The following is a 26341-nucleotide window of genomic DNA, read 5'->3' as shown; positions in this document are numbered from 1 at the left end:
AACAGAGAGCTCCCTGGTGTCCAAATGTGTGTGCACATACACGAGAGATTACCACAATGTGTCTGAGCACAGAATGCATCTCTGTCTCTTTATGTGCATGTTGTGGGGGGTAGGGGGAGACGCTGCCTGGGAAAGCTCACATGGGAAGATTTGGGGGTCTGTCTGATGAGACACCAGATCCCTGTGGATTCAGCACTGTAGTGTCACAAAAGAACTGTGTGGGCCCCAGAGCAAAGCTGACAGCTCTTTACCCACTGGGTCAAAATATGCAGGAACTACCCCGCTCCCTGAGAGAGCAAGCAAGCTATGAGCCTGAATCCCTACCAGTCGGGGAAGCACGATGTAGGAGCCAATAGCCAGCAGGATCACCACGCAGGCTGTAATGAAGTAGCCAAAGGCACTGTCTTCAAGCGGTGATCCAGCTAGCAGCACAGATTAGAGAGAGGGGAGAAGCAACAACAGGGGTTATTGGGGAAAGTAACAACAGGAGAGAGATCACCAGTCCCCACTCCCATCACCACTCCTCACCGGTGTCCCGATAGGCAGGAACAGGGCCAGGTCTCCCAGGACAGTAGACCTGAAGGAGCTTCCCAAGATCCCAAGCGCCCCCTATGGGGGTCACCCACCCCCAAGAGAACAAGCCCAAGGTGAGGGCTCTTCCCTTAAACAGCTATAGTGGCCAACTCCGAGCAGATGAAGGTGCACCAGGGCTCCTTCTCCAGCTTTCAGACACAGGGTCTGGTCTGCAGCAGAGGAGGCAGGCATCAGGTGAGCCCTGAAAGGGGCCACAATGCCTTAGTGGAGAGGGAGTTACTCACTGGCAATGGCGCAGATCATGGCCAGAGCTGCAAAGGTCCCTGCCAGCCCCTGCCCACTCATGATGGGTGCTGTATAGCTAGCAGGCAGGAGCCCTGCCAATCCAAAGAGGCTACCTTGGAGGATGGCACCAAAGGCTGCAAGGACAGAGACATTCAGAAATTAGGAGATAGGTAGGGGAGACAAGATGGTGCCCCTCCCCCATCCCTGTTGGGAGGCCAGATGGAGAGCTCATGCTGTGGCCTGGCCAGGGCTCTGCCCTGCTGCCTACACCCCTGGCAGAGGGGTGGTCATGAACTCTAGTACCAGGAGGTGAAATGTAGGCATGGGATCCTGCAGCAACAGTGCGCTTTGGTCTTTCCTAGGGCAATAGAGGTGGGGACAGTGGAGTGGGGCATGTGCCCCTGTCCCCTTTTCCTGTGTGGCCATCTGCCCTGACACCAGCAGCATCCAGGATTCCCTAGGCCCCACTTACAGTTGATAAGGATGATCTTGACCATGGTGACAATGAAGAAAGGGAGTGGCTCCATGGGTATCTTCACTAGGACAGCAGTCATCAGGAAGACCAGCCCGATGACAACCAGGCTGCCCAGGATGCGGACTTGCTGGGGGATCCTACAGGGCAGGACAGAACAGCACCTCAGGGGGGAGAGCCCAGCCCCATGAGGGGCCTGGGAGATGGGGAAAGAGGATACTCTAAAGGGAACCAGCTCACAAGAGAGGAGTTGGGTGGGTCTCATTCCTGCCTTGAACAAGGTCAAGATGTTCAAGATGGAGGGAGTGAGGCCAAAAACCAAGTTCTGCCTTCAGGGTCGAGAGAACGCCTGGAGTGGCCTGGGCGAGTGCTGGGGCCCTGGCTCACCTCTGGTGGAGAAAGGAGTTGAGGCAGGTGAAGATGAGCAGAGGCAACATGGCACAGAGGGTCATGAAGTTGTTGAACTTGGCCTGAAGGTAGGTGCGAGGCAAGTTTATGCCCGTGCCGTTCACCTCACTGAGGCGGTCCACAGCAGTGGTGTTCTGGGCATCACTGAGGCGGGTGCTGAAATACTGCAAAAGGAAGGGGCCCAGTGACTGCATCCCACCGATTAGGGATCTCAAGAATTCCCATGAGCAATTCATGCGTGTGCTGTATTCCCCTCTTCCCACCTCGTGTGCACACACACTATAAGCTTTTCTTAAGGATGCACACATACACAGCAGCCATTTTTCCTTCCCAAATACAAAAGGGACCATGCACACGTGCCACACGAGTCCCCACTCCCCATTCTACAACATGCACCCATCACTCACAGGCCTGTTCCCTCCCTACAGACATACAGCCACATACACCACCCTAGCCCTAGCACTGAGATCCTAACCTGCGTGGCTGTCATGAAGAAGTTCCATGGCAGCAACGTTCCCAGGCCCAGCATGAAGAAGATCAGCCAGACACCTTTGTACCTGTGGGTGACAGAGAGATGGGGACAGTCACCACATGTTCCGAGCAGGGGCAGCTGGGGCAGGGCAGACGGAACAATGGTCACCAACACCACTCTCTAAATTACCCCATGGCAGAAGCCAGAGAAATAGGAAACAGGCACCAAACTGTGAATGACCTTCAAGCCTGGACACAGAAGCAAAAAGGGGCTGAGCTATTAGAGAGCAGGGAGATCAGCCTGCTCCAGCATAGTGAGTTACAGCCAGCTTCCACTCCCACAGCTCTGCTGATGCCCCTTACTCCTGCCTGCACTCATCTCCCCCACTGGGCTCTCCTGAGTAGATGATAAATAATATTTTTTATACCTCAGGACATTGCAGGATGGTGCTGCCTAAGCTTCCCTCACAGGGCACAAAGTCATATGTTTGGTTCCTAGACAGCCCCTGCTGGACTCTGCAGTACAATGTGTCCCTTATCAGCACCCATGTCACCAGAGTTGAGGTTCCTAGGTCCGTGGGGGCTTTGGACCATGCTCAGAGCTCCAGGGACTGGATTGTGAAGTACCAGTAACAAAGGTTTGAAGCCCAAGCATTCAGCTACAACTTCTCGGTGTGGGTAACCATTCTGATTTTAGAGAGGCTGACTCCCTCCAGCAAGTGCTCATCACTTGCAGCAAGTGCTCATCACTTCTGAAAAATCAGGTACTAAATCAACTATCAGGGCACGTGCAAAGTCAGTGGCTCTCCTGTAGATCTAAGCCTCATTGGGGTGAAAGGGGCTGAAGGAGTCCCGAGTCCCCCTCTAACCTAGTGCTCCTTAGGAGGGGAAATGCCTGAGAGACCAACTTGGATGTACTGGTGTTTGGAAAAAGAGCCTGGAGCCACGAACACCAGAGGCTCCAAGCTCCATACCCATCCTTTGTTTCCCCCTGCCCCACGAACCAGAGGGGATGTGTCAGGCTCCTTACGAATTGCATCAGGCTGAGAGTGATGCAGAGGCGAGAGCAGAGATCCTGGTTGTACGAAAGGGGTTGCAGGGACAGGGAGATGGGTTTGACCCCACAGGGCCATGGGTTTAGAGCCATGGGAGTTTGTCTCTTCTTCCTGCCAACTCTAAGCAAGTGAACTGCTCTGGGACCTCAGGGATTTTCCAGTAGGTTATGAAAGGGAGAGGGTGTTGGGAAGGGGTGCGTGAAAAAGGGTTGCTCTCTCCTAGGCATGAGGCAACTAGATGCATGCTAGCAGCTGCCAGATATGGAAAACAGTAAAGTCTCCTAGTAAGTTTCCCAGTGAGCACTATTTACGGCCCATCTGCTTTGGAAAAATATGACACAGGAAGGAAGGAAACCCATTAATGGGACACAGCTTTTTTGGTAATGGTACAAGCAGACACTGGGCTCCACAAGGTGGCACCCGGCGAGGCAGATTCATCTCTGATGGTCCTGGATGCTGGTATCCTGTACCAGGATCTGACAAGACTGGGCAGCCAAGTCTCCCAGATCTCATGATTAGGAGATCACACCCTGGCCACGAGGGGGCAAGATCTGCAGTGCAGGGCAGCAGGGTTCCCAGGTTCAGGGACAGTGCTAGCTCCTGCTGTCCCAGCTCCAAGGATTGCCAGGATCATGCCAGGCTGCAGGGAAGGGGTCATCTCCAGCCTGGCTCCCATGCTGCAGCTCTGGTGGAAGGAGTAGCTTAGCGGCAGTCCCTCTAAGAGAAGGTGCTGCTTCTGTGCACGCTCACAGCCTGCTTCCCCCCTGGGGCCCTGGCCATACCTGTCCTGAGGGCCATCTTTTGCCGTCATGGTGCCCAGTGGGAGTTGGTGTGGCTTGGCAGCTTTCAGCAAGTCTCACTCCTTCCCTCGGTTGCTTTATTCCTGCAAATCCAAACCAAAACAGAGACGTTGTTGAGGAGCTGTAACTGCAGGAGTCAGGGCAGCGCTGTGTTCTCAGAGCCCAGGGGTGCCACAGAGCAAGCCCCGGTGAGGGTTCCCAGGACAGGAATCAGCATGGAAAACAAACACCCATGGATTTGCCTCTGAGCTTCTGCTCAGAGTCCTCGCAAACCAGAGGATGAGTCACTTCAGAAGAACATGGACATAAGGCCTAGGAGGGAGAAGCTGTGTGCCCCCCAAGACACAAGGCAGAGCCCTTCCCTCCTGCAGGGAGGCCCAGCCCTTACATGGGCCTTCTCCCCGCCAGGGCCTAGCAGGGTTTTGCCCACAGAGTTTGCATGTTGTGCCTTCTGCACAGCGTGCGATTTGGGCCGGTTAGGTCAGCCAGGATTCCAGCTCTTCCATGGCAAGCTCCGAGGAGATACCAGCCTTGTAACTAGGGACCCTGCCTTCCCCACAGATATGCTACACCTGTGCCCCACTGATCCATACAGCACTTGGGGTCTACATGAAACCAGCCTTGCCCATCGATCCCCCACAACCCTGTGCTCCCCTTAGGCCTGTGGGAACTTTGGAGAGTGGCTGCAGGGCAGGGGACACTCCCTTCTTGCTTTCCCCACCAAACAGCCACATAACCTTCTCCAGCTCTGTGCCTTCCTACCCAGGCAACCACAGGGCCAGAAAGGCCTCACTCTATCTTCCCCCACGACTTCTTGCAAGCTCTCACTGTCCTTTCCCAATGCACCCCCCTGCCTGCAGCAGTGCTTTCAGGAAGGTGATATACCCCAGCTTCGCACGAGGGTAGACCCATCTGCTAAGTCCCAGGGCTCCCTCCGCTCACCCCCCACTGAACTGAGAATGTACCGTCTACCCCTTTCCCACACCCCCTTCTGCCCTGCTACAATTCTCACCCCCAAGAATATGGCCTCTTCTGCCCCGTCATTGCTACAGCGCCTTCAGGAAGGTCTAGCTACTGCAGAGACTCAACCACTGCTGAGCTCCACATGTCTGGGGAAGCAGGATGCTCTGAACACAGACCAATGCCCCTCTTAGAGGCTGCGGATCTGCTGTCCCCGGAGCTGTAAGAGCCCTCGCTTGGGCCCTGCATGAGCTTGGCCTGCTCCTGCTTTGGGAGCCTATTTGCTCCTCACATGTCTTCATCCAGCCCAGGGTGCCCAGGTTCAGCTTGCATGAGGTGGGAGGCAGCTCCCAGCAGGCAGCACAGCCAGTGGATCCTGTAGTGCCTGCCAGGAGTTGGTCTCCGCAGGTCTCACCAGGAACTGGTACTGTCTCCATGGTGCATGCAGTCTTGGCACCCCATCTTAGCTACTTCCCCTCTCCAGATCCACTCTGGACAGAGGCAAAGGCAGGTAACGTGGTCCCCTCCACAGGCAGTGGGAGCACCGCATAGCTCCTTGCACATCCCACCTCCTCCTCCCCTGCCCAGTGCAGAAACAGGTCCCATACTACGCGTCTGGCTCCCTACACAATGTCCTGGTCCCTGCTGGCTCCCCGGCTTGGGCAGTTGCTGCTTCTGGCGAGGTGGGGAGGGGAGGGGAGAAGGAAGGAAGAAGGGAAGAGAGAGAGAATTCTCTCCTAGCAGCTGGGCAATTGCCCTTAGCAGCCAGCTGACACCATGAAGCGCGAGACATTCAATTCCCCTCATCTCAGCACTGCCGCAAGTGAGACTGCTGCTGCCCCTCTTCAATTGGACCCCTCCTGCTTCCACTCTCAGCAAGGCGGACTGTACAGTGAGACCCCAGGCAAAGGCCAGGAAGGGAATACAGCTCCTACAATGCGGAGGCAGCTAGGTGAACCCCAGCAGGACTGAAACCAAACCCCAAGAAATCCCTTGGGAAGCTCCCAAGCTGAAAGACCTGCCTCTGCTCCGCTCTCAGTTCCCCTGCCATGGCAGCAACCCAGAGGGGCCAGCAGGGACACAGCACCCACATGCCTAACTGGGGTAAGTGGAGCCACCTCAGCTCCAGCAGCTGGTCCCAGCCCTGAGCCCGTTCAGCAAGGAAATGGATCTGGGGGTGGTGGGAGCGTGCATTCCCCTCCCACTGCGGGGTGGGTGCCAGGGCCCTGCCAAAGTCACAGGGGCTGCCGAGGGGACTGCAGCAGTGGATGCCAGCATCTGCGTCGCCACCACCGACGTAGTGTCGGGTGCCACCTCTGGCAAGCTGCCCAGGTCACGCTGCCCAGACGCCGGCTTGCAGTGCCAAGGGAAATGAGGGATTTCATGGAGGTGATGGTGTGCAAGCAGGAGCAGAGGTTGCCAGCTCAGGGATTACACAGCAATGGCAGAGGCTGAAGTGGGCCAGGAAGGATCAGGAGCAGGGGGGTTGCAGGCGCTCAAACGGTTCTCTCTGCTTTTAAGCAAGACAAGCCAGGCACTCCCTTTGCAAGGGCTGCAAGCCTCCCCACCACACGCATTAAGATCTACCACCCCAATGCTGAAATCTCAGCCCCCTCCCAGGGCTTCAGAGGGGGAGTAATTCCACCTGCCCCCCACCTCCTTGTGCTTCTCATAGGGAGATGCCAAGCCCCACACTCCTACCCACTCTGCTGGGTCTCTCCCTTTGCTAAATGCCTCCAATTCCTTCCACAGCTGGTTGGGAGACTGCCATCATACACCCTGTACAGCTGCATCTTGCTAAAACCTTGTAGGCAGCCGCCAGCTCTCTCAAACAACCAAACTATAACCAACCAATGTGTGCAGCTGTGGGTGACTTTACAAGTACCCGTTGGGAGTGCCCCTGCCCTAATAAAGCAGGTGTAACCAATTCCACACAAACAACCCCCACCCACCTGCTGGTGGGCAGTCAGTCACCCAGGTAAACTTGGTTCTCTCTCACAGGACAAGGGTACCTGCCTTTGCCTTCCAATACTCATTTGACACCAGAGGTCAGCATGCATCTTGAGGCCATAACATGACAGCCCTGTGATGCTGCTGGAGGGGAAGGGAATGACATGGCATCCCCAACTTGTAAGCCATCCAAACTGCTCCTGGTTTTGGCCCCTGCTGCAGGGACTGCCTCTGATAAACTGCATGGCCCACTCAGGGCCTCAGGCCAATCAGGACAGCACTGACTTCCTATGGTCCATGTCTAGACCCTGAGGCTCCTAGATAATGGCCATCAAGAACAATGCTACATCAAAATGATCAATTCTTCCTCAGAGTCAAGCATAACAAAACTGGGGTGGGTCCGGACGCTTCCCCAGACCTGACTACATGCCTTATCTCCAGATAGGCTTCCACAAATCTAAGGCCCTTCTGGATAGATTTGGGAACATCCGGGCAGAGAGAGCCAACCTGAAGGGAACCCCATGCCAGGTTGACTTAAGGGCAGGTGGAGGGGTGTGTAACTTGGCTGTATATCAAACGCTGTTGTGTTATATTCTGCCTGAAGTTTTACACTCATACCTGGTTTCTATTTGAACTATAATATTGCTGCTTGTGTGTATGGGGTGTTCCACAAGACTGTACGTACTGCCAGCTCTGACACCCTCCTTCACCCCAGTGACTCTGGGCGGGCCCAGTCCTGGCTAATGCAGACTTCTGTAGTTAGCCTCCCGTGTTTTTCCACCCGCACAAGACGCCACATGCACGTGCCCAGGTATGCATGTGCGGCAGCTGTAAGCACATTTGCATACGTGAGTGAGGTTTCATGTGTGTCTCCGTTCCTGGAACAAAGACAAAAGCCTTATGTAAACAGTTCCCATCAAAGGCCCAATGATGTTTCCTGGCTTCCGCTCTCCTCCTTCCTTCGCTCCGTTTTCATGAAAAGAAGCTGTGGCACTCCTCGGTGTGGCACATGCTGCTCACCCGAGGTCAGAATCCTTGAGAGCCCTGCAGCTTTTTTCCCCAGAAAAGCCTGAGCTGGAGGCTGTAACCCACACCAAGGAGGAGTGGGACATGGGGAATGTCTGGAGGGCCAGTGTCTCTGCTTGACTATTTCCCAAAGGCTTCTCCACATGACACGGCCAACTGGACATCAAGGCAGACTTTTACAAGCAGCAGTACTTCAGGCTCCTCCACCCTGCAGAAGGATCTCAGACAGGGGAAGCACATTAGTACCTGCTTCTCAAGTCCCACAAAGCTGCTGGCAAAGCTAAGGCTCTCCAGCCAAACATGCTCCCCCTAGCACTGTCCATATCCATGATTATAACTCCACCTTGGTTTAGCACAAGAGGTACAAAATTGCCCTGGCCTGAGAGCGTGTCACAACCCTGACACTTCAAAGGCAAAAGGGACACAAACCCAGCTGTTCTCATCTTTGCTCCCTGCAGATGTTCTCATGAGCCCTCTACTGTCCCCCTGTGACTTCCCTGGGATGCAATGCAAAAAAAAATAAAATTGCGCCTTATCTGTCCAAGCACCAGCAGGCTCTGTACTATTTCATCTGCCACATGTCTTGTGGGAAGCAACAGTGGTGGCACTCTGGGACTGGAGTTATCTGCTACAGCCACTTGCACTGTCTACCTGCAATGTCACTGACCCAATCTGCACCGCTCAAGATCACAATCGCCAGGCAGAAATACCTACTTGGTCTACGCAACCCGCAGCAAGGAAGGGCGCTTCCCTTTATGTCTCCCAGTCTTGTCCAGGTCTCCAAGCAGCATGTGTTCCTCCGGATTTACAGTGATGGAGGAAAAGACACAGGCCCTTTTAGCACTGTTATTACATGGAGGATATGCACTGATCTAGTGCTGCTACAACTGAGTGCCTGAAGGAGAGCAGAGGCTCTGGCACTCAGAAGGTGGGCAAAGGGAGTTGCACAGAGGGGCTTGGGGTTTGCAGCAGGTGCAGCAACTAAGGGCTGGGCATAAGTTAAACTGGAATGGAAAGGTTTGCTTCATCTCACCATCCCCTCAGTTTCCTTAGCATGGAAACTATGCTCCTCTCGCACACCCACTCAGTGCCAGCCACATGCACTCACTTCCACCTGCTCCCAACAGACAGCATAGGCTACAATCCCAAACCAAGGTGTGCTGGAGCAGATCCAAAAGCAGCCCCTGGAGTGACTCCAGATACACTGCAGCAGCTAAGAACTCAATCTAACCCTGTGTCTCTGTGCTAGACAAAGGCGCTTTCCATAAGACTGTGAACATGCACAGCACTGGTCGCTTGAATTCAGCTGAATACCCTAGAATTTCTAGGATCTCTGCCTACTGTCCCCTCCCAAATGCCTGCATGCCAACAGCCAGGTGGTCCCACGGCCCCCTGGGCATGAAGCATGTTCCCAACCCCACTGCACGTTCTTGAGAGATCAACATATAAAACAGATCATTAACATCCCCCCTTCCCTCCCACCAACATGAGGCTGGCCAGGGAGTGATACAAACAGGGCTGCATCCTAACACACCCTAGGGTGAGAACTCAGGCCCGATGCTCTTGCCCGTGCGTCAGCCACAGGGTTCTCCCAACACCCGGACTAGGGCAGCACCAGAGTACAAAGTGACCTAATAATCTGGAGCCCAGATCTTCCAGCTGGGAGCTCCCAGCTGGTTCAGGGGCGACTGCCTCCCACGTCCCCACACTTCTGTCATTTTAGCACAGCCGCAGGGAGATTTACCGTGGGGGTCCAGGGGCACCTTGGTTCAGGAGTCTCAGTCAGTCCAGGCTGAGCAAGGCAATGGTTCCCCAGACAGCAGCAGTGCAGAGATGTGCCATGAGGGCCCTACAGATAACAAGCAGGCCCCTCCACTGAGGTCAGCAGTCTAGATGGAGAGTGGGAGGGCAAATACAGCAACCTTCTGGGGGCCTCTTTCTAGGAAAACACCAAGAGCCCTCTCCCAATACCCTCCCAGATCAGGGGAGAGGAGATAAGCCGCTCTTGGCTCAGGGAACAGGGGCTGCTTGTCGTCTTTCCAAAAGGGAGGTCAGAGAGCATTCATTCGAGGAAGGGACCTGGCTTCCCTCTCAGTTTCCCCTTGCCCACCCCACCCCATCCGGTGAGTGCTTCCCTAATGGCAAGCCATGTGGTGCTTCTGAGCCCAGATATTTGCTAACCCAGCCCGCTGCCTCAGTGCACGCTTGCCAGGGATGGGGGTGAAATAGTTTCATAGTTTCAGGGTCGGAAGGGACCTAATAGATCTTCTAGCCCGCCCCCCCGCCAGGGCGGGAGAACAACCCAAAAAAAAAACAAAAACAAAAAACCACTCACCCTAAAAACAAAAACGGGACTCAAATGAGTCCAGCCAGGTAAGTATCCAGCCTCTTCTTAAAGATCCCCAGGGTAGGGGCCAGCACCACCTCCCTTGGAAGTTGGTTCCAGCTCCTAGCCGCCCTAACTGTGAAGTAGTTTTTTCGGATGTCCAATCTGTACCTCCTCTCCATCAACTTGTGCCCATTATTCCTTGTTATGCCAGCAGGGGCTAGGGGAAACAGCATCTCCCCCAAACCCTTCTGGTTCCCCCTAGTGAGTTTATAGACGGTCACCAGGTCCCCCTCAGCCTTCTCTTGTGGAGGCTGAATAGGTTCAAGTCCCGCAGTCTCTCACTGTAGGGTCTGCCCTGTTGTCCCCGGATCATGCGGGTGGCCCTCCTCTGGACCCTCTCCATGTTGTCCACATCCCTCCTGAAATGGGGCGCACAGAACTGGACACAATACTCCAGCTGCGGCCTGACCAGCGTCGCATAGAGGGGGAGGATCACCTCCCTGGCTCTACTCGAGATGCACCTGTGGATGCACGACAAGGTCCGGTTAGCCCTGCCAACCATGACCTCGCATTGTCGGCCCATGTTCATCTTGGAGTCAATAATGACACCAAGATCCCTTTCCGCCTCCGTGCTCTCAAGTAGGGAGCTCCCCATCTTATAAGTGTGCCGATTTTTTTTTTTTTTTTTTTTTCACACCCTCCAATCATCCTCAGCTTGAAAACTCACCTGTATTTGCAAATAAATACAATGAGAGACGGGGACAAGAGATAGAGAGCAGAGGACTTCATTCTAGGCTGGAGACACTTCTGTCACCTTGCCTGCCAACAAGCTCCTCCTGTCACAGCCCAGGGCACATGCCCATTCCCCTGCCTCAGGAGACCTGGGGCGCCTTTTCCTCAGCTTACCTCCTTGGGAAAGGGGATTGGAAATTTGCTCCCTCCCTATGGTTGTGACCTGTTCATCTGTGCAAAGCATGGCTTGGGAGGGCCAGGAGTTTCCCAGGGTCAGTCTCAAGCTCCCATTGTTAGATATTTAGACAATAAAGCAAACAAAGCCCTCTCTCCCAAAGGCAGACATGGGAATTTGCTCAAGACAAAAGGAACCACAGCTTGCTCCTGGCCGCAGAAATCCCCAACAAGAGCAGCTTCCTAACCCAAAGAAAACTCTCAGGAGCCTGTCAGCACAATCATTCAGCTTCCATTAAGTAGGATAAACCCACATTCAAAGAGACTTGTGGGGATCACCTCCAAGGATGCCCCAGAAGCATGCCCCTCAAGATGGGTGCTATGGGACTGGCAGGTGAGACCTGCACAAACTAAGGGAGGTGACAAAGTGCAGGGGTATGCCCATGAGATGCAGGACAAAGGAGCCCAGCCATTAATTTAAGTGCCAGACCTGTATGACTAAGGGATTACGGCCTGGCCTGAAGGAAGCAAAGTGCCAGGCTGCATCTTCCCATGAGTTTCACACACCTACCCCTTTCCCCCTACCTCTCTTAGCTCGTGCATCTGTTTCTCACTCAGTGCCAGATACAAGCAGCTGGGCTGATCTGCTGCAGTAAGACCTGGGACATGACTCAAGACTAGCAACCAACTCCATTATTCACTGAGCCAGCCCGGAGGTCTCTCCCACACAGTGTCCTGTTTCTGACAAAGGCCAGCAACAGCTCTTCAGAGGAAGGCGTAAGATACCCCACAACAAGCAGTTAGGGGATAGATAACCTACCCCCATGCTCCCCTGTGGCAGGGAGTTGCCCCATGCTGAGAGGCTATGCATGCATGCACATCCACTTTACTACACATATATACTGAGGTGGATGGAGGCTAGACATGGGGTTGCAAAAGCTCCCCCAGCCCTGCAAGTGTTGTCCGAGGGCACTCCAAGAAGCTCAGCCTAGGTGGCAGAGAGAAGCTGGGCAGACACATGCTCTGTTGCATGTACCCTCCCCTACCCACAAATGGGTAACTCCAAAGGTCCTGGTAGGAACAAGCCTGACTGACTCCTAAAGGGGCAGATCAGTAGCCAGGGCAGGAAGCAGGACAATAGGAGGAAGCAGTATTTCCTATCTTCAATTAACCCCAACCCCCCATACAATAATCTAAGGAGCTCAAATGTCAAAATCAGATGGATGCCCTGTTGCTATGCAGGGAGAAACTGGGGCTGGGGGGCAGGTGGCAGGGCTCTCCCCAAGCCTCAAACCAAGAGACAGGTCCTTGTGCCATAAAGGACAGGTTCAAATCTCAGTGGAGATGGTCCTTGGGTGCTTTGACTCATGACCACACCACCATTGTGTTGTAGAGGAGCTCTCTGGAAACCTGCAGGGCCTGATACACTCATAGGTCTGCTGGCCATTAACGTCCCCTGGCTGTGTGGAGCTTACCAATGCTCTGTGGGTTAAAGTGAGTTTCTCTGATGACCCTGCATTGGTAACATGGCACTTCTTTAGGCCCCCTGTGAGCAGCCAACAGGCTTCCTGGATGTCAGACAAATGAGGCAGGCTCCCAACTGCTTCTGACCCCTTGGGTACCATGCACAAGAAAAGGGATAGCAGCTTGGTGTCCCAGCAAATTGTATGAGTCCAGGCAGCTCCATCTGGCTTCTGAAATTCATTCCTCCAGTTTTACAGGTAGTACAGGATTTTCCTTCCCTTCTTATTGTCAGCTGTTGGGAGGCATTGCTGAGCATGGCACAAAGAAGCCCACCCCCCCACAGCAGACTGGGCAGGCAGGATAGAGGGTTCCTCTAAGGTAGTAGTTCTCAATATTTTTAGACTCAGGACTCATTAGACTTGAGGCCCCCCTCACAGCTCTTAAGCTTTTACTCATTTTTGTCTATAGAAAAATACTAGAGCAGTTCTTGTTGCAAGGAACTTAGAGAGACCCCAGCAGGTCAGAAGGTTTCTGACTGTGGATTACTATCTGAAATCTTGGGGTTTAATATTGTGAATTGTGTCTGCACCCCTAACAGTGCTAACATTGCACTGCACCCTTCAAAGGATCTTAAGGCAACCTAGGGTGTCATGGCACTCTGGTTGACAATCACAGGTCTGAGGAGTGGAAGGCCAGCCAGGAGGAAGGAGGTCCTGGGGAGCAAAGATGGGACAATTTAGATAACGGGAGAGAACCCAGAGCAGAGGACAAATGTGGGTCCCCCTACTCTGCTACTTTCCATCAGGAGACTGTGAGGGGACTGTGCTGAGCTCAGAAGGGCTACAGACTTGTGGAAGGACAGACAAGGAGGCGAAAGGCTGTTCCCTGCAAGGGCACGACTGAAAAAGTTTGGCTGCTTACTTTGAAGTGAGGCTTCTTTGCAATATCTTTTACTGGACCAGCTACATAGTTGGGACAAGCTTTTGGGCCTCAAGTGTCTTTCCTCAGGTCTATCTGGCCATGTGTTTAAGGATGGGCAATCGAGACCCAACAGCTGTCCCAACTCTAGTTGGTCCAATAAAAGATATCATGAAGAAAAAAAAAAAAAAAGTTGGCTCCCAGACATTTCCTGGACTATCACAGCTATAACAAACACTCCAACCCCTCTGTTTAGTTTGACATTTTAAAGCTCAGCAGGGTGGACTTCTGAGTTTCCTGAGGCGACTTAGCCTGCTGTCTACGAGCAGGCAGTGCACTGGTCTTCCCTGTATCGGAAAGAAGAGATTCCTGAATAGTAGGAGTCCACGGGGTCTGAGCTCACTTTGGACTATGGCTATGACAAACACTGCAAACAGATGCTGCCCTTGTGCCACCATAAACATTTTTATGGCAGCACAAAGCCTAAGCAAACAGAAGCACATGCCCCTCATCATACCACAAATGCCCAAAATAGTGGTTGCAACAATCTGTAGCAATAACTGGAGCAACTTTTTTGCAGCAGACATCTATTTGGTTATAGCAAGAGAGCACAGGCAGCCTGGAGCTTCCCATGTTTTCCAGTCTCCCTGGGCAGGTGCTCCCAGGGCCTGATCTGGCAGGTCCTGGGGACTCACCTGCAGGGAGTACAAGCCCAGGTTCCTCTGCTCATAGAGGAATGTCCCAAGAATCCCTGGGCATGTGCATCATGCTGTTGTGCCCAATTCAGGGCACCTGTCTGCAAACGGGGAAAGCTGGTGTTCCCTTGCTTGCAGAGGCACGCCCTGAGTCAGTGAACAGCAACACAATACACACACTAAATCACTCCTCTGCAAGTGGGGGAACCCAGGGTTCCAATTTGCACTCGTCTCACAGAATCAGGGGCCCTGAAGCCCCAGGAGCTGCAACCCAATCTTGGAGGAGAACAGGCAACATCTGTGCTCCCCCATTAATTGGATCTGCTATGCCAGGATACATCCCAGCTGATCCCACTCCAAGGACAAGGTCTGCTTATAGCTAAAGTGGCTCCTTGAAACCTTACTGGACAAAACCATTACTAGCTGGTAATGTTCTGGTACCATATGTAAGGCAGTGTATCGGGAGGCCACAGTCCCTCTTGGGCTGTGCTGGGCTTCATGGCCAACCCCTTTCTGCTGTCAGGGCTATCACTGGGGAAGGGAAAGGGGACAAGAAGTACTGAATGCGGGAGCTGGGGAAGCCCTGGTCCAGGCCAGCACTGGCAAACAAGACCGTGCTGGAGGCAGTGGAACCCCAGCTGATACCCAGTCCTCAGCCCTGGACAGGACCTCTTTCCCCCACCTTGATCCACACACTTAGACATGATCATTCACTCCCATCTCCATCCTTCCTGCATACCTCTCTCCCCCTGCTCCAGCCCCTTTTTCTTCTGCTGTTGTCTGAAACAAGCATAGTTATCACATCTTCTCACCCCAGCCAAAGAGAGTCTTGACAATACCACTGCTCCACACTGCCTGCCTGAACCACAGCAGAGGGGAAGAGCAGTGCGAGTTCCCCTCCTTACTAAGCACATCAGGGTAGCACGCATGTGTGTGCATGTGGGAGGATGCCTATCCGGGGGTCCCTGGGGTGCTGGAAGGGAGGAGGGAACAGATTCCACACTCATTGCTTCATTCTTGGCCCCAGGGTCTTGGCTCAAAACTGGCAAGCTCAGGACAGAGTCAAGTGCAAGAAATAAGTGAGGGAGAGATGGGGAGCTAGTGGTGGCTGGCACAGGTATTGACTGCAGCCTCTCTGGGGTGGGAAGTCACTTACAGGAGCACATGGGGGAGCCATGCGAGGGGACAAAGCCTCCCCCCCCATATATGCACAATACAGGGCAGGCAGCATAGACCCAGCTTCTCTCCATCACTACTTGTAAATAGTTCCTCTCTCCCATGCTCTGAGCTGCCTCAACCTGGGCTCTGCTTCCCTGCAGACACCAGTCACCGTGATGCTACAATGCAGCAGGTATCTATGCAGCATAGCATTGGCTGTCCTCAGGCAGTCTCTCTCTTCCAAGCGTTACTGTGGCAAGCACCACTATTTGGGGGCTCTGGTCACAGCCCTCCCACAGGGATATCAAGGAGGCATCTCTCTCTCTCAAATCGAAGGCACTGATAACTCAGCCACAAAAAATACCAGTTCACTGTGCCGAGGTGCTGGTCAGCCCGGAGCACTTAAACACAAGACGGGGGATCATTTGCTCACTCCCCTGCAATACAGCTGCCACTGGGGTGCCATATAGTTGGTGAACACGCAATGGGACAGGAAGCGAAGAAAAATCCTATGTCCAAACCCCAGGGAGGATCTACAGACCCCAGGCTGCTGCTACAGCAGGATCTTCCTGCAGCCCAGCATCAAGGCACAAGTGCCCAAGGCAGCACATGGATTGAACAGCAATAAGAGCCCATAGAATCACAGAAAATGAGGGCTGGAAGGGACCTCAGAAGGTCATCTAGTCCAACCCCTGCTCAAAGCAGGACCACCCCCAACTACATCATCCCAGCCAAGGATTTGTCTACCTGGGTCTTAAAAACATCCAAGGATGGAGATTCCACCACCTCTCTGGGTAACCTGTTCCAGTGTTTTATTACCCTCCTCATGCGAAAGTGTTTCCTAATATCTAACCTAAAAACTTCTCTTGCTGCAACCTGAGACCATTGCTCCTTGTTCTGTCATCTGCCACCACCGAGAACAGTCCAGCTCCATCCTCTTTGCAACCCCCCCTTCAGGTAGCTGAAGGCTGCAATTAAATCCCCCCTCAGTCTTCTCTTCTCTAGACTAAATAAGCACAGTATCCTCAGCCTCTCTAAACAAGTCATGTCCCCCAGCCCCCTCACCATTTTTGTTGCCCTCTGCTGGACTCTCTCCAATTTGTCCACATCCTTTATGCAGTGGGGGCCCCAAAACTGAACACCTAGATGTGGGTTCACCAGTGCTGAATAGAGGGGAATAATCACTTCCCTTGATCTGCTGGTAACACTCCTACCAATACAGCACAGTATGCCTTTAGTTTTCTTGGCAACAAAGGCACGCTGCTGGCTCTCACTTAGCTTATTGTCCACCGTAACCCCCAGGTCCTTTTCTGCTGCTGCTTAGCCAGTCAGCCCCCAGCCTGTATTAGTGCACGCTCCTCCTCTGCTCCATGCTGTGGCCATTTTAGCTGGTCCCAATGCTCTATGGTCACCTTTGCCAAGATGGACATAGGCAGGGCTAGGAGCAGCAAGGGATGGTAGAATGTGTGGAAGCAATCGTGCTGAGCTGGCCCTTGTCTCTCACCTGCTTGAGCTGGCAAAAGCTGCCCCTCCTTGGTTTCAGGGCTGGGAGCCACCACTTCTGAGCCCACAGCAGTAAGCAGCCTGGGCATGCAGCTGATGCCTAGCTCTGTGCTCCATAACCATGGCCTGGTTCTGGTTTCTTGCTAACTGGAGATAAACCAGCTACATCCTGACTCTGAGGCAAGATGGAGCGAGGTTTGCTCTGACCCCTGGGGTAAGTGGGTCCCTGCAGTGAGGGTGGGTACGACTGATGCACATATACATATCTTCTCCCTTCTTGCAGAGGCAAAGAGCTTCCACTTAGCTATTTTTAGGAGGCATCAGAACTGGATGGAGTGAAGCTCATCGCCCTGCAGCTGGTTCCAATTTAGCAGGGGGAGGGGGAGATGTCAGAGCCAAAACGCAGAATGCAATGTTCTGCAGGCAGGAGCACCGCCATTTCCCTGGGTTCCAAAAATTTGAGGGGAGGAACCGCGGCTCCCTCCTTGCGATTGGCAGATCCAGGAGGAGCTGGGCCCCAGGCACAGCCTAGTCAACCACCACATGGCATCAGGAGGCACTGAGGTTGAGATTCCTGCCCGCTTGCCCCATTGTGGTCAGCTCATCATGCAGTTGTGACAGAAATATGGACTATTTTGGGCCCCGCAGCCCAGCTGGCCTGTCACTCTTCCCCTGGACACAAACAGCCCAGACAGAGAGCCATGCAGCCCAGCCAGCCGTCACGCTCAGGAGGAAAGTAAGGCAGCTAGGCCTTGCCCATCACAGGCAGTGGAAGACGGAAGCTGGGCAAGAAGATGGACAGGAGGCTTTGGGGGACAAACCTTGGCTGTTTCCATTCTCCCAGCCAAGAACTCAGCAGCTCTCCAGAAAGCAGCTACATTTGAGAAATTGTATGCTGGCTTTGACTGAGAACTCAGCCTCAACACGGCAGGCGGAGGGAGTTTGCTATGAATTTAAGGTCAACAATGTGAATTCAAGGTTACCAAAGAGACAGATGCTGTACAAGTTGCCCCTACCACTCATCCAGTCTCCACTCAACTTTACTTTCACTTAAGCTGTCCATTACATCAAACCCAGGAATAAGGGGTGCTGCAAGGAGAGTCAGCTGAACCCAGCAAACACCTCACCTGCCAGCCACATCAATGTTTTTTGAACGCAAATCTCCAGGGGGGGAAAAGCAGTGCACTAACACAGGGGTGGCCAACCCGTGGCATGCATGCTCCAAGCAGCATGGGAAGCCTGTGTGTGTGGTGCATGACAAACAGGAAGCACAGCAGCAGGTCCCCACCCTCGGGCAGGGAGCAGAAAGCAGAGCAGCAGACTGGGCAGGGAAAGCGGAGAGTACAGAGCTATTGTGGCACGCTTGCCAAACAGGCAGGCCCCCAATGCACTAACCAATCACTCTGTGAGCTGTCTGCTTCCTTACATGGCCCCATGTTATGTGTCCCTATCCCACTTTGCTAATAGGTAGTGGGGCAGTTCTCACCCTGGGGATAAGGACCTAATGCTGAAGGAGACCATTCAGTTCCTATAGCATTCATACAGCCACAGACCTGTCAAAGCACGGAAAGGGATATGCCTCACAACCTATGCCAGGAGAGGCATCCCCAGACCACTCAGGACCATAAGAAACAAAAGTGAGGGTTAAGGGATAAGGCTGTAGTGGGGTCTCCTCACTCCATGCAAGCCCCATCCACTTGTCAAATAGCTGGAATTCAGGTTGCAGAGGCTTTTGCACCACTAACATGGGCTTCCTGAACAGCCCTTGCCTTTTCCCCCCAGGTGAGAGCCATCGCTCCACAAATCAGCTTCCCAGGCTGCAGGCATCTCACTGGGACAGGACACAGTCTTTCCCAGAATCCCACAAGAATAGGCAACTACAGGATGGGTGGGAGTGTGGAGCAGGAGATAAGGAATCATTATCAGGGGTGGGAACCGAAAGCAACAGGCAGATAAGAGATGGGGCAATTTTCTCATATCATTGAGGAAACAGCTTCCCCACTCACCCTGGTAAGAAAGGGAGCTTTTGTGCAACACAGGCAAAACCAGAGGCTCAGGGCAGAACCAAGTAGACTGCCCGCCACCATGGGGCTGGGGTAGTGCTACCCCACCCCTACACCACAGTATTTTACACAACCACCATCTCCCAGAGCCTTCCCACCCCTGTGGGGACTAACTGGAGGATCAAGCTGTGAGCAATCCAGAGCAATATGGTGTTTGCCTCTGGATCTGCCTGGGACTTAGCACAAGGAAGGCCCTGGTCCCAAAGCAGGGACCTCCAACAGTACAGCAGTAGCAAGTAATCGGCCTGTCCCTCAGCCAGGAACGAACGTGTGATATGCCCACAAACACACTGCCAGATTACCTCCCACTATAAGTAATCTTGCTGCTACTAGCTGTCAGGTCGTGGCCTAGCCAGAGCTGAACATGTCCCTCATTTGTACACACTACCCCTTGTTGCTCCACACCTACATTTAGCTCAAGCTCAAGAAAAGAAATGCACAGCATTAGCTGGGGGGAGTAAGCAGGGGGTCACACTTGAGGCTAGATTTTCAAAGCCACCCAAAGCTCAGCACAAGGGCATGTCAAGATGTAGGTCTTGGCCTGCAAGTTCATCAGGGCAAGGACTTTGCCTCTGCCAGCATTTGCCTCCCATGGGAAATGCTAACAGCTAGGGCAACTCAGCAAGGCCACGAGCCTCTACTCAGAGGACAAGGCACGAGCGTGCCAGGAGCAGGCTGACCTATCTGGAAACAGACTGAAGCCTTACTAGAGCCTGCCCATGTCTCTCGCGTGCTTGAACATGCTGAAATGTTTATGTGCTGGGACAGCACTGTTGGACGATCAAAAAGCCCACTGGCTGAACCCTGCCTAATTAATGGCTTTCTGGCACACGCACCCCTGTGAGAGCCACAGGGGGTTAGTTATGTTTGTTTAGACAGCAAAGCACTTTATTGGTGCTGGATTTTATCTCCCTTGTGAGTTCCTTCCAGCTCCAGGCATGAGGCTATGGTGAAAAGTTTAGTTAGGGAGCAGGGGTACAAGGACAAAACAGGTCCCCTCCCCAAGGCAGTGGGAGAAGCAGAAATGTCTCACCTTGGTCCCGTTTCAAGGAACTCCACCCCCCCACCCCCCAAAAAAAACCCCAAAGCACAAGTCTGCTCCTCACGCAGCAGGTCAGCCCCATCAGTGTCCCAGAGGGTGCCTGGAATAGCAGAGGAACATGGGACCAGCTGCAGCAGTGAGATGGTCAGACAAGGTTTTGGTAGAGTCCCAAGAAAAATGTCCCTCCCCTGGTGGGGCTATAGCTCACCTTAGCATGGCTAGATTCTACAAAGACCCTGCAGGTGTCCAGGTTCCAGCCTAGGGGGACAGAGAGACAGATGTAGGACAGACAGATTCTGGCATTGTGACCCTCTGATTCTCCTCTCAAAGGATGGTCCCCCTGAGAGCACTAGATCCCTGTTCACACTCACTGTCAGTCTGGAGGGCTGAGGAGAGGGGGGATGCCTCAGCCAAATGCCACATATGACATGTCATTGTTCTGCCTTCAGAGCAGATGAACAAAAAGAAGTTGTCATCTGTCCCAGGACACAAAGGAAGGAGAGGCCAGAGCCAGCTTAGAGGGCTAGGAGTCCCCAGATCCTAGTCCTTGCTTTTACTATTGTAACCAGGCTGCTCTCCATTGCCTTGCAGTAGCCACAGTATTTGCAAGTCAGTCTCCAGTAGACGTACCTGACCGAGGAGCCTGGCAGGGAGCTACAGACTGTAAGTCAGAGCTCACTAGGTGTCTGGGCCTGGGCAGCTTTGCACCTACCAGAGGCATCTGTTCTGGACCTTGGCCCTGCACTCAGCTGTAGCTCTTATGATGAAAGCCTCAGCTAAGTACAACCCCAGGAATGGGAAGAGAACCTCATTTTGGAGGCTATGGGGGATGGCCAGCTTCCCAAACACAGCCCCAGTAGGAACACAGCTATAAAAGGAGAAACCCCGCTCTGCCCCCAGCAACAGCAGCCTCTACCCTGTGGGTAGGCAGAGTTAGCCAGAGAGCACAGTTCCCAACATTAAGAGGGAAGGATGAGCAATCCCAGCTGCACAGCCTACTGAAAGACCGCAGGGAGAGGCCAGCAGAGCCCTGTTGCTTGTTCCTACTTCATCCTATCCTCTCTCTGCCCTAGAAGGGACCCCAAACAGCTCTGTACCACATGGAGTGGACTTCAGAAAAATGCCATTTCTTCCACCTACCCTGGGATAAGCAATGCACTTGGAAATTGCTCCCCTCCCTGCTCACACACAGCCACTACCGAGAAGATTGGTGTGCCAGGTACCAGAGAGCAGGCAGCAATGCTGCTTCATAGTTTAGGGCAGGAAGCGCTGATGAATTCTGGCTCCAGACAGAACTGAAAGGGGGAATACTTAGCCAAATTGATCATCTGACTGCAAACATGGTCTAGACACCAGGGTTAGTGTCCAGATGTTTAATCAGCCCAAATATTTAGACTCTTAGCCTTATGATCACCTTAAAAAGACACCTCCCAAAGCACAACATCCCTTGCACCCCACTGAGGTAGAATAGTCCACCATGCAGAATTACTCACAGCACCAGGACCTGGCCCTTCCCTTACCCAAATTTATTTCTTCATACCAACCCCCCTCTTCACTACTGAAACCTAATGGGATTGTGACAGACAGTGGAACAGCTGCAGACTTTGCCCTACAGAACTGCTGGGCACTGAAATGTCTCATGACAGTAGGCTCTCTAAACAGGGTAGGCAAGTCTTATGTAACATGCAGATAAATGCCACTGGAATCTGTCTATACCCGTCTTCAATACAGACTTGAGTCCTCCCCATATCTGAAGGCTGATGCAAGAAATTCTAGAAAGAAGAGAGACAGATGTCTTCAGCACCAGTCTGGGAACCAGAATGAGATGAAATGCTTTGGAAAGCACGGTGGGTGGTTCTCATGAACTCCCAGGCAGTGCAGATGATCAGAAAGAGAAGGCTGGAATGACTCTCCTCAGCCTATTCCAGGGGATCTTCCAAGTTTTGTAACTGGCATCTCATGGGATAGAGCTTCCAATACTGTTTTGGGAGGCTTTTCTACATCCAGCTGTGTGGAGATGGATGGATGCAATGCAGAAAGCTCATGGGCTCTCATAAAATCCTTTAACCGCCTCTGTTTTCCCCAGGGGTTTCTGGGCATGGTGTTTTGAAGGGAGGGCAGGCATACTGGAGTTGGAAGTCACTTCTGCATCTCATGTTAGGGACTGCCCATCTTTCAGGTGTGGGAGGGTATTACCTGATGCTTTTGGAAACAGTAGTTGAGTCCAATCTGCTGAGATCAGCCAGACCGTGGCATAAACACGCTTCGTCCCTAGTTGCTGGCACCAGCTCCTCGGGATAAAATGGGAAGCCAGAGAAGCTAAGTGAAGCAGCAAAGTTCTGACTCTGCACAGGCCTAGAGGTCTATGATGATGTGGTGTTCTCTGTGCTGAGAATTAACACCTTTAATGATGAGGTATGGGCCATGGTACAAATATAAAACAATACACTGTCCTCCCAGAGAGGCCAGTGGAGGTTTGCACACTGGTGAAGGATGGTACAACCCTGACGTTGTAACTTAGCTGCTTTACGATCTTATTCGCCCACAGCCAGCTCATCTCACCTCAGTATAAAAACACACAACCTCTGAAACCGCCATTGCCTCCAACCCAATTCTCTTCTTTTCCCACTGCCTGTTATTCTCCAGGTTTGTCTCCTTCCGTCTTTCTACTCTTTCCAGTTTTCTTGTTTTGTAACCTTCAGTTCCAACTAGAAGCAGTTGGAAATTCTCTGGCTGGGTGATTTTCCACTGGAGAAAGCCAATTTAATCAACACGGAAATGCTCGCAGGGCCTGTTTAGTCCTGAAGTTCTGGAGGAAAGCAGGCATCATCCTGATGGAAATCTTTCCTTTCCTGCAATTCCCATCCGGCTGTTGGGCAACAGCCTGGCAGGGTGAGAGAAGCCATGTGCCTGGAAAGCCCAGGCGCCCTGGTTCTGATGCTAACTTGGCAGGCTGATGGGTAACTATGAGCCCTGGCTCCCAAATGGCTTCTTGACAGTCCTGACTCTGAGTCAAAATCAGATGAGCTACCCAGGACTTCCCCTTTCATGGAGAATTTCAAAGTCACTCTAAATCAAAATGAAAGCAGATAATATGCAAAATATTCTCTGAATATTTATTATATGTTGAATATTCACAATCTTCACAAACCAGAATTATGATTACTGCCCTAACTCCCCAGCCCTATCTGGCAAAACAGTTGGCAACCAGACAGCTAATGCCAGCATGAAAGGGCTTATCAAGGAGCTTTTGGGGGCTTGCCATCACTGCCTTGTGCACTCAACCTACAACTCAAGTGTTGTCCTAGACTGACTTCCTGCCGCTTTAATGCATGAACACCCCCCCCCCCCCCCAGTAGCTGGATTTCAGTGCTTCCTTAAGCTTGAGCTAACCACACAATGAGCATGCAACAGCCTGAGCTAAAACTCAGCATCTGTTAACTCAATTGCTGTGCATCTGAATCTTGTTCCACAGGTGGCCACTAGTCCGACTGGCATAACTGGAACATGCCATATCAAGTTGACTGCCCGTCAAGATAAAGGGGCCAGGTAAAAAAAACAAACAAACAAAAACCCAAAACAAGAAACACATACTTCAGAGCCCTTTATGGGTTGCCTACACACCCAGGCCGACACTGCTGCACCACTAAAAAAACAAAACAAAACAAAACAAAAAAATCAGGAGCTTCCTTTCCAACCACAAAGGCTAAATGCCTCATTTTCCTTACATGAATATTGAAAATCTGCAGGCAACTCATGGGCTGCTTCAACAGTCAAGCTGGTCTACTCTGGCCTCTGGACTGTGCAGTGGACGGCCCAGGGTCCAGGCCAACCCATCCTGCCAGGGAACTGTTTTTTCCGATCCACCCCCTTGCTCAAAGAATCAAGCTCCTCTTTCTGTCATAGCTAACACATCCTCATGCAGCCTGTGACATGGAGCCAGGCAGGACTCATGGGGGAAGGTGGAAGAACCTGGGCTGTAGCTAAGGTGCCCTGTTCCATGTACTCCAACTTCCATGGGGATGTAGCAAAGAGAAAGGCCAGGTCATGCCAGGACAAATCCTCAAGTGAGAACAATGACCAGGCTCATCTTCAATATCCCCCAGCCAGGAGTTCATGAGGCGCTGCCTTTGTTTCCCCATGGAAGGATCCCTGTTCTCATTAGAGGAGCAAAAGCAGGGAGGAAACACAGGAAATTCCTCCCTTCCCTGTGCCTGGGAAACCAGTTCACATAATCAGGCCACCATGGACTCCTTCCAGGCCTCTTTCTCCCCCTCCTCTCTCTTGAGGGCATGCCCTCCAAGAGGAGGTAACTCGAGAGATCCACATTTCAGATCCTTCTTGTGAGCTAGCCAAGCATAAGTAAGAGCTAGCCAAGCATAAGAGCTTTCCACCCTGTGAAAAGCACTCAAGCTGCCATCACCTCCCAGGCCTGTACTCATGCTCATATAGCGCTACAACCGCTGAGGTCATATCCCAGTCCTATGAAACTATGAAAGTTGTTAGCGTCTGGAAGGAACCTTACAGATCGAGTCCAGGCTCGACTTGGGCAGGAAAGACTGCTGGGGTCAAATGATGCCCATCTTGCTGGGTTCAAGTCACTTTTTGAAGATTGCCAGGCAGGGTGACTGTACTACCTCTGGGGGGAGCCTGTTCCAAACCCTTAGCACTCAACTTGTAAGGAAGTTTTCCCTTGTGTCTAGTCTGAAGTGATCTTCAATCAGTTTGTGCCTATTATTTCAAGTCCTCCCCCGGGGGTCTTGGTGAATAGTCGCTCCCCCAGGCCCTGATAAGCTCCCCTGATATACTTACAGGCTGCAAACCAGGATTAAGTACTTTGCATTAGCCAAAGCAGCATTATGAATCCTTTCACAATGGATTGTGGGAGAACCTGTTCATCCTTCTAGCCATATGGTGATGGAGGAAGCACAGGTGGGCTAGCGGCACTGGAGAAGCTGGTTTGCATTGCACTGCAAAGTTCTTGCATCAGTAGCTAATAAATTTCACTTACTCAGACTTAGTACTTAATCTCAGACTGGGCCAGCCAGCCCGAGTGAAAAGCACCACTGCACTCATGCTAAGGGGTTGTGTGTTCAGATAGCACTAGAGTTAGAAACCTCCAGTGATTTCTGCAATGAAAGTGAGCAATGAAAACGAGCCCCTCAGAGGTACTCTGGGCAGGAGCTTGCTGCTGTCCCCACCAGCTGTGTTGAGCTTGCATCTGATGCATCCACCCAAGAGAGAATGGGATTTCATGCTGTGGCATATGCAGCAGATGGTACGGGAAGGGGAGCAGGGAGGGGAGGGTTAGGGTGAAGGGGCTAGTTGGAGCAGGAGAGTAACAGAAGCAAGGTGCACAACTCCAATTTCCCTCCCACATTGCCAACACTGGATCCCTGCACCCCTAGCACAGCAGAATCCCTGAGCAACGTGCCCAGGGAAGCCCTGCATCTGGGCCAGGCTGTACCAAGCACACAGAAATTCCTACCGAGGTGGGACAGCCCCTGCCATTGCGCTTTGCCACTGAATGCCCCTTTAACGACCACTCCAGATGGGCAAGAACCTGGGAAGGGTTCAACACCTCACCTGGTCCTGGAAACAGGTTCCACCACCCTGCCCTGTCCTGAAGCACTAAGTGAGAACAGCCCTTCCACCCTGCGTCCAGTTCTTCCCCTGGCACCAGAAACCCGTGCTGCGAGGGCTGAAACAGGATCTCAGGAAGGCAGCGGGACCGTTCTGGAAGCGATCAATCGATTGCCGCTCTCTGGTTACCTACGCACCTGGGGGAGCACCAGCAAAAGCATTAGAGGCAGGCACCACCAGCATCTTGTATCAAAGGCCTTGGTGCCAGGAGCTGCCTGCTCTCCGCCACACTAAAAACAACATCTAGTGTTCTCAGCTACACAAAAAGCGGCTATGGACCTCCCCGGGGCTCATCATCCCCTCCTTGCAGCACCAGCCAACTGCCCACCTCTTTACAGCCTGGTTAGGGGGGACCTCGGCTGCCCCGCTGGAGTCTCAGCATCCTGTTCCAGTGCCCTGCCTGCCCCACCCGGCAGCCCCTTTCCAAGCCGCGGGGCTCCCTCTAGCCAGGTGCCCTCCGGCCTCAGGCACATCTGTTGCAGAGCCAGGCACCATCCAGGGCGCCAGGGGGTGGGGAGGGTGGGAGGAAGCCCTGCCACAAGCCACCATCCCCGGAGCACTTGGGCATCAGGCCCCTTCCTCCTGCTTTGCCTCCCCCCCTCCCTGTGCTGTCTCCCCCCTCCACGTGCTGCCTCTGCCCAGCATGCGCCCCCTCGCTG

The 26341-nt window shown here is 52.9% G+C and overlaps 1 protein-coding gene across 3 annotated transcripts in view; it reads right to left on the bottom strand.

Annotated features, from left to right (window-relative positions):
* SLC29A1 (solute carrier family 29 member 1 (Augustine blood group)) overlaps window positions 1–26341 on the bottom strand; it is a 43891-nt gene that overhangs the window by 9534 nt on the left and 8016 nt on the right. Inside the window, exons 1-7 of one of the 3 annotated variants that reach the window (XM_025197811.1) lie at window positions 25626–25820; window positions 4008–4108; window positions 2175–2256; window positions 1679–1863; window positions 1292–1431; window positions 819–953; window positions 325–422 (exon numbers count right to left, since the gene is read on the bottom strand). In XM_025197811.1, the coding sequence (XP_025053596.1) occupies window positions 325–422; window positions 819–953; window positions 1292–1431; window positions 1679–1863; window positions 2175–2256; window positions 4008–4036 (669 nt within the window). In that variant the 5' untranslated portion in view covers window positions 4037–4108; window positions 25626–25820. Of the gene's footprint in view, window positions 1–324; window positions 423–818; window positions 954–1291; window positions 1432–1678; window positions 1864–2174; window positions 2257–4007; window positions 4109–25625; window positions 25821–26341 lie in introns of those variants that run through there. The other 2 variants (XM_025197809.1, XM_025197810.1) reach the window with 2 other exon arrangements.

Source organism: Alligator sinensis, unplaced genomic scaffold, assembly GCF_000455745.1.
Source record: "Alligator sinensis unplaced genomic scaffold, ASM45574v1 scaffold198_1, whole genome shotgun sequence".
Lineage (NCBI taxonomy): Eukaryota > Metazoa > Chordata > Crocodylia > Alligatoridae > Alligator > Alligator sinensis.
Note: the sequence above shows the minus strand (reverse complement) of the source record. Positions and strands in the feature narration are given on the sequence as shown.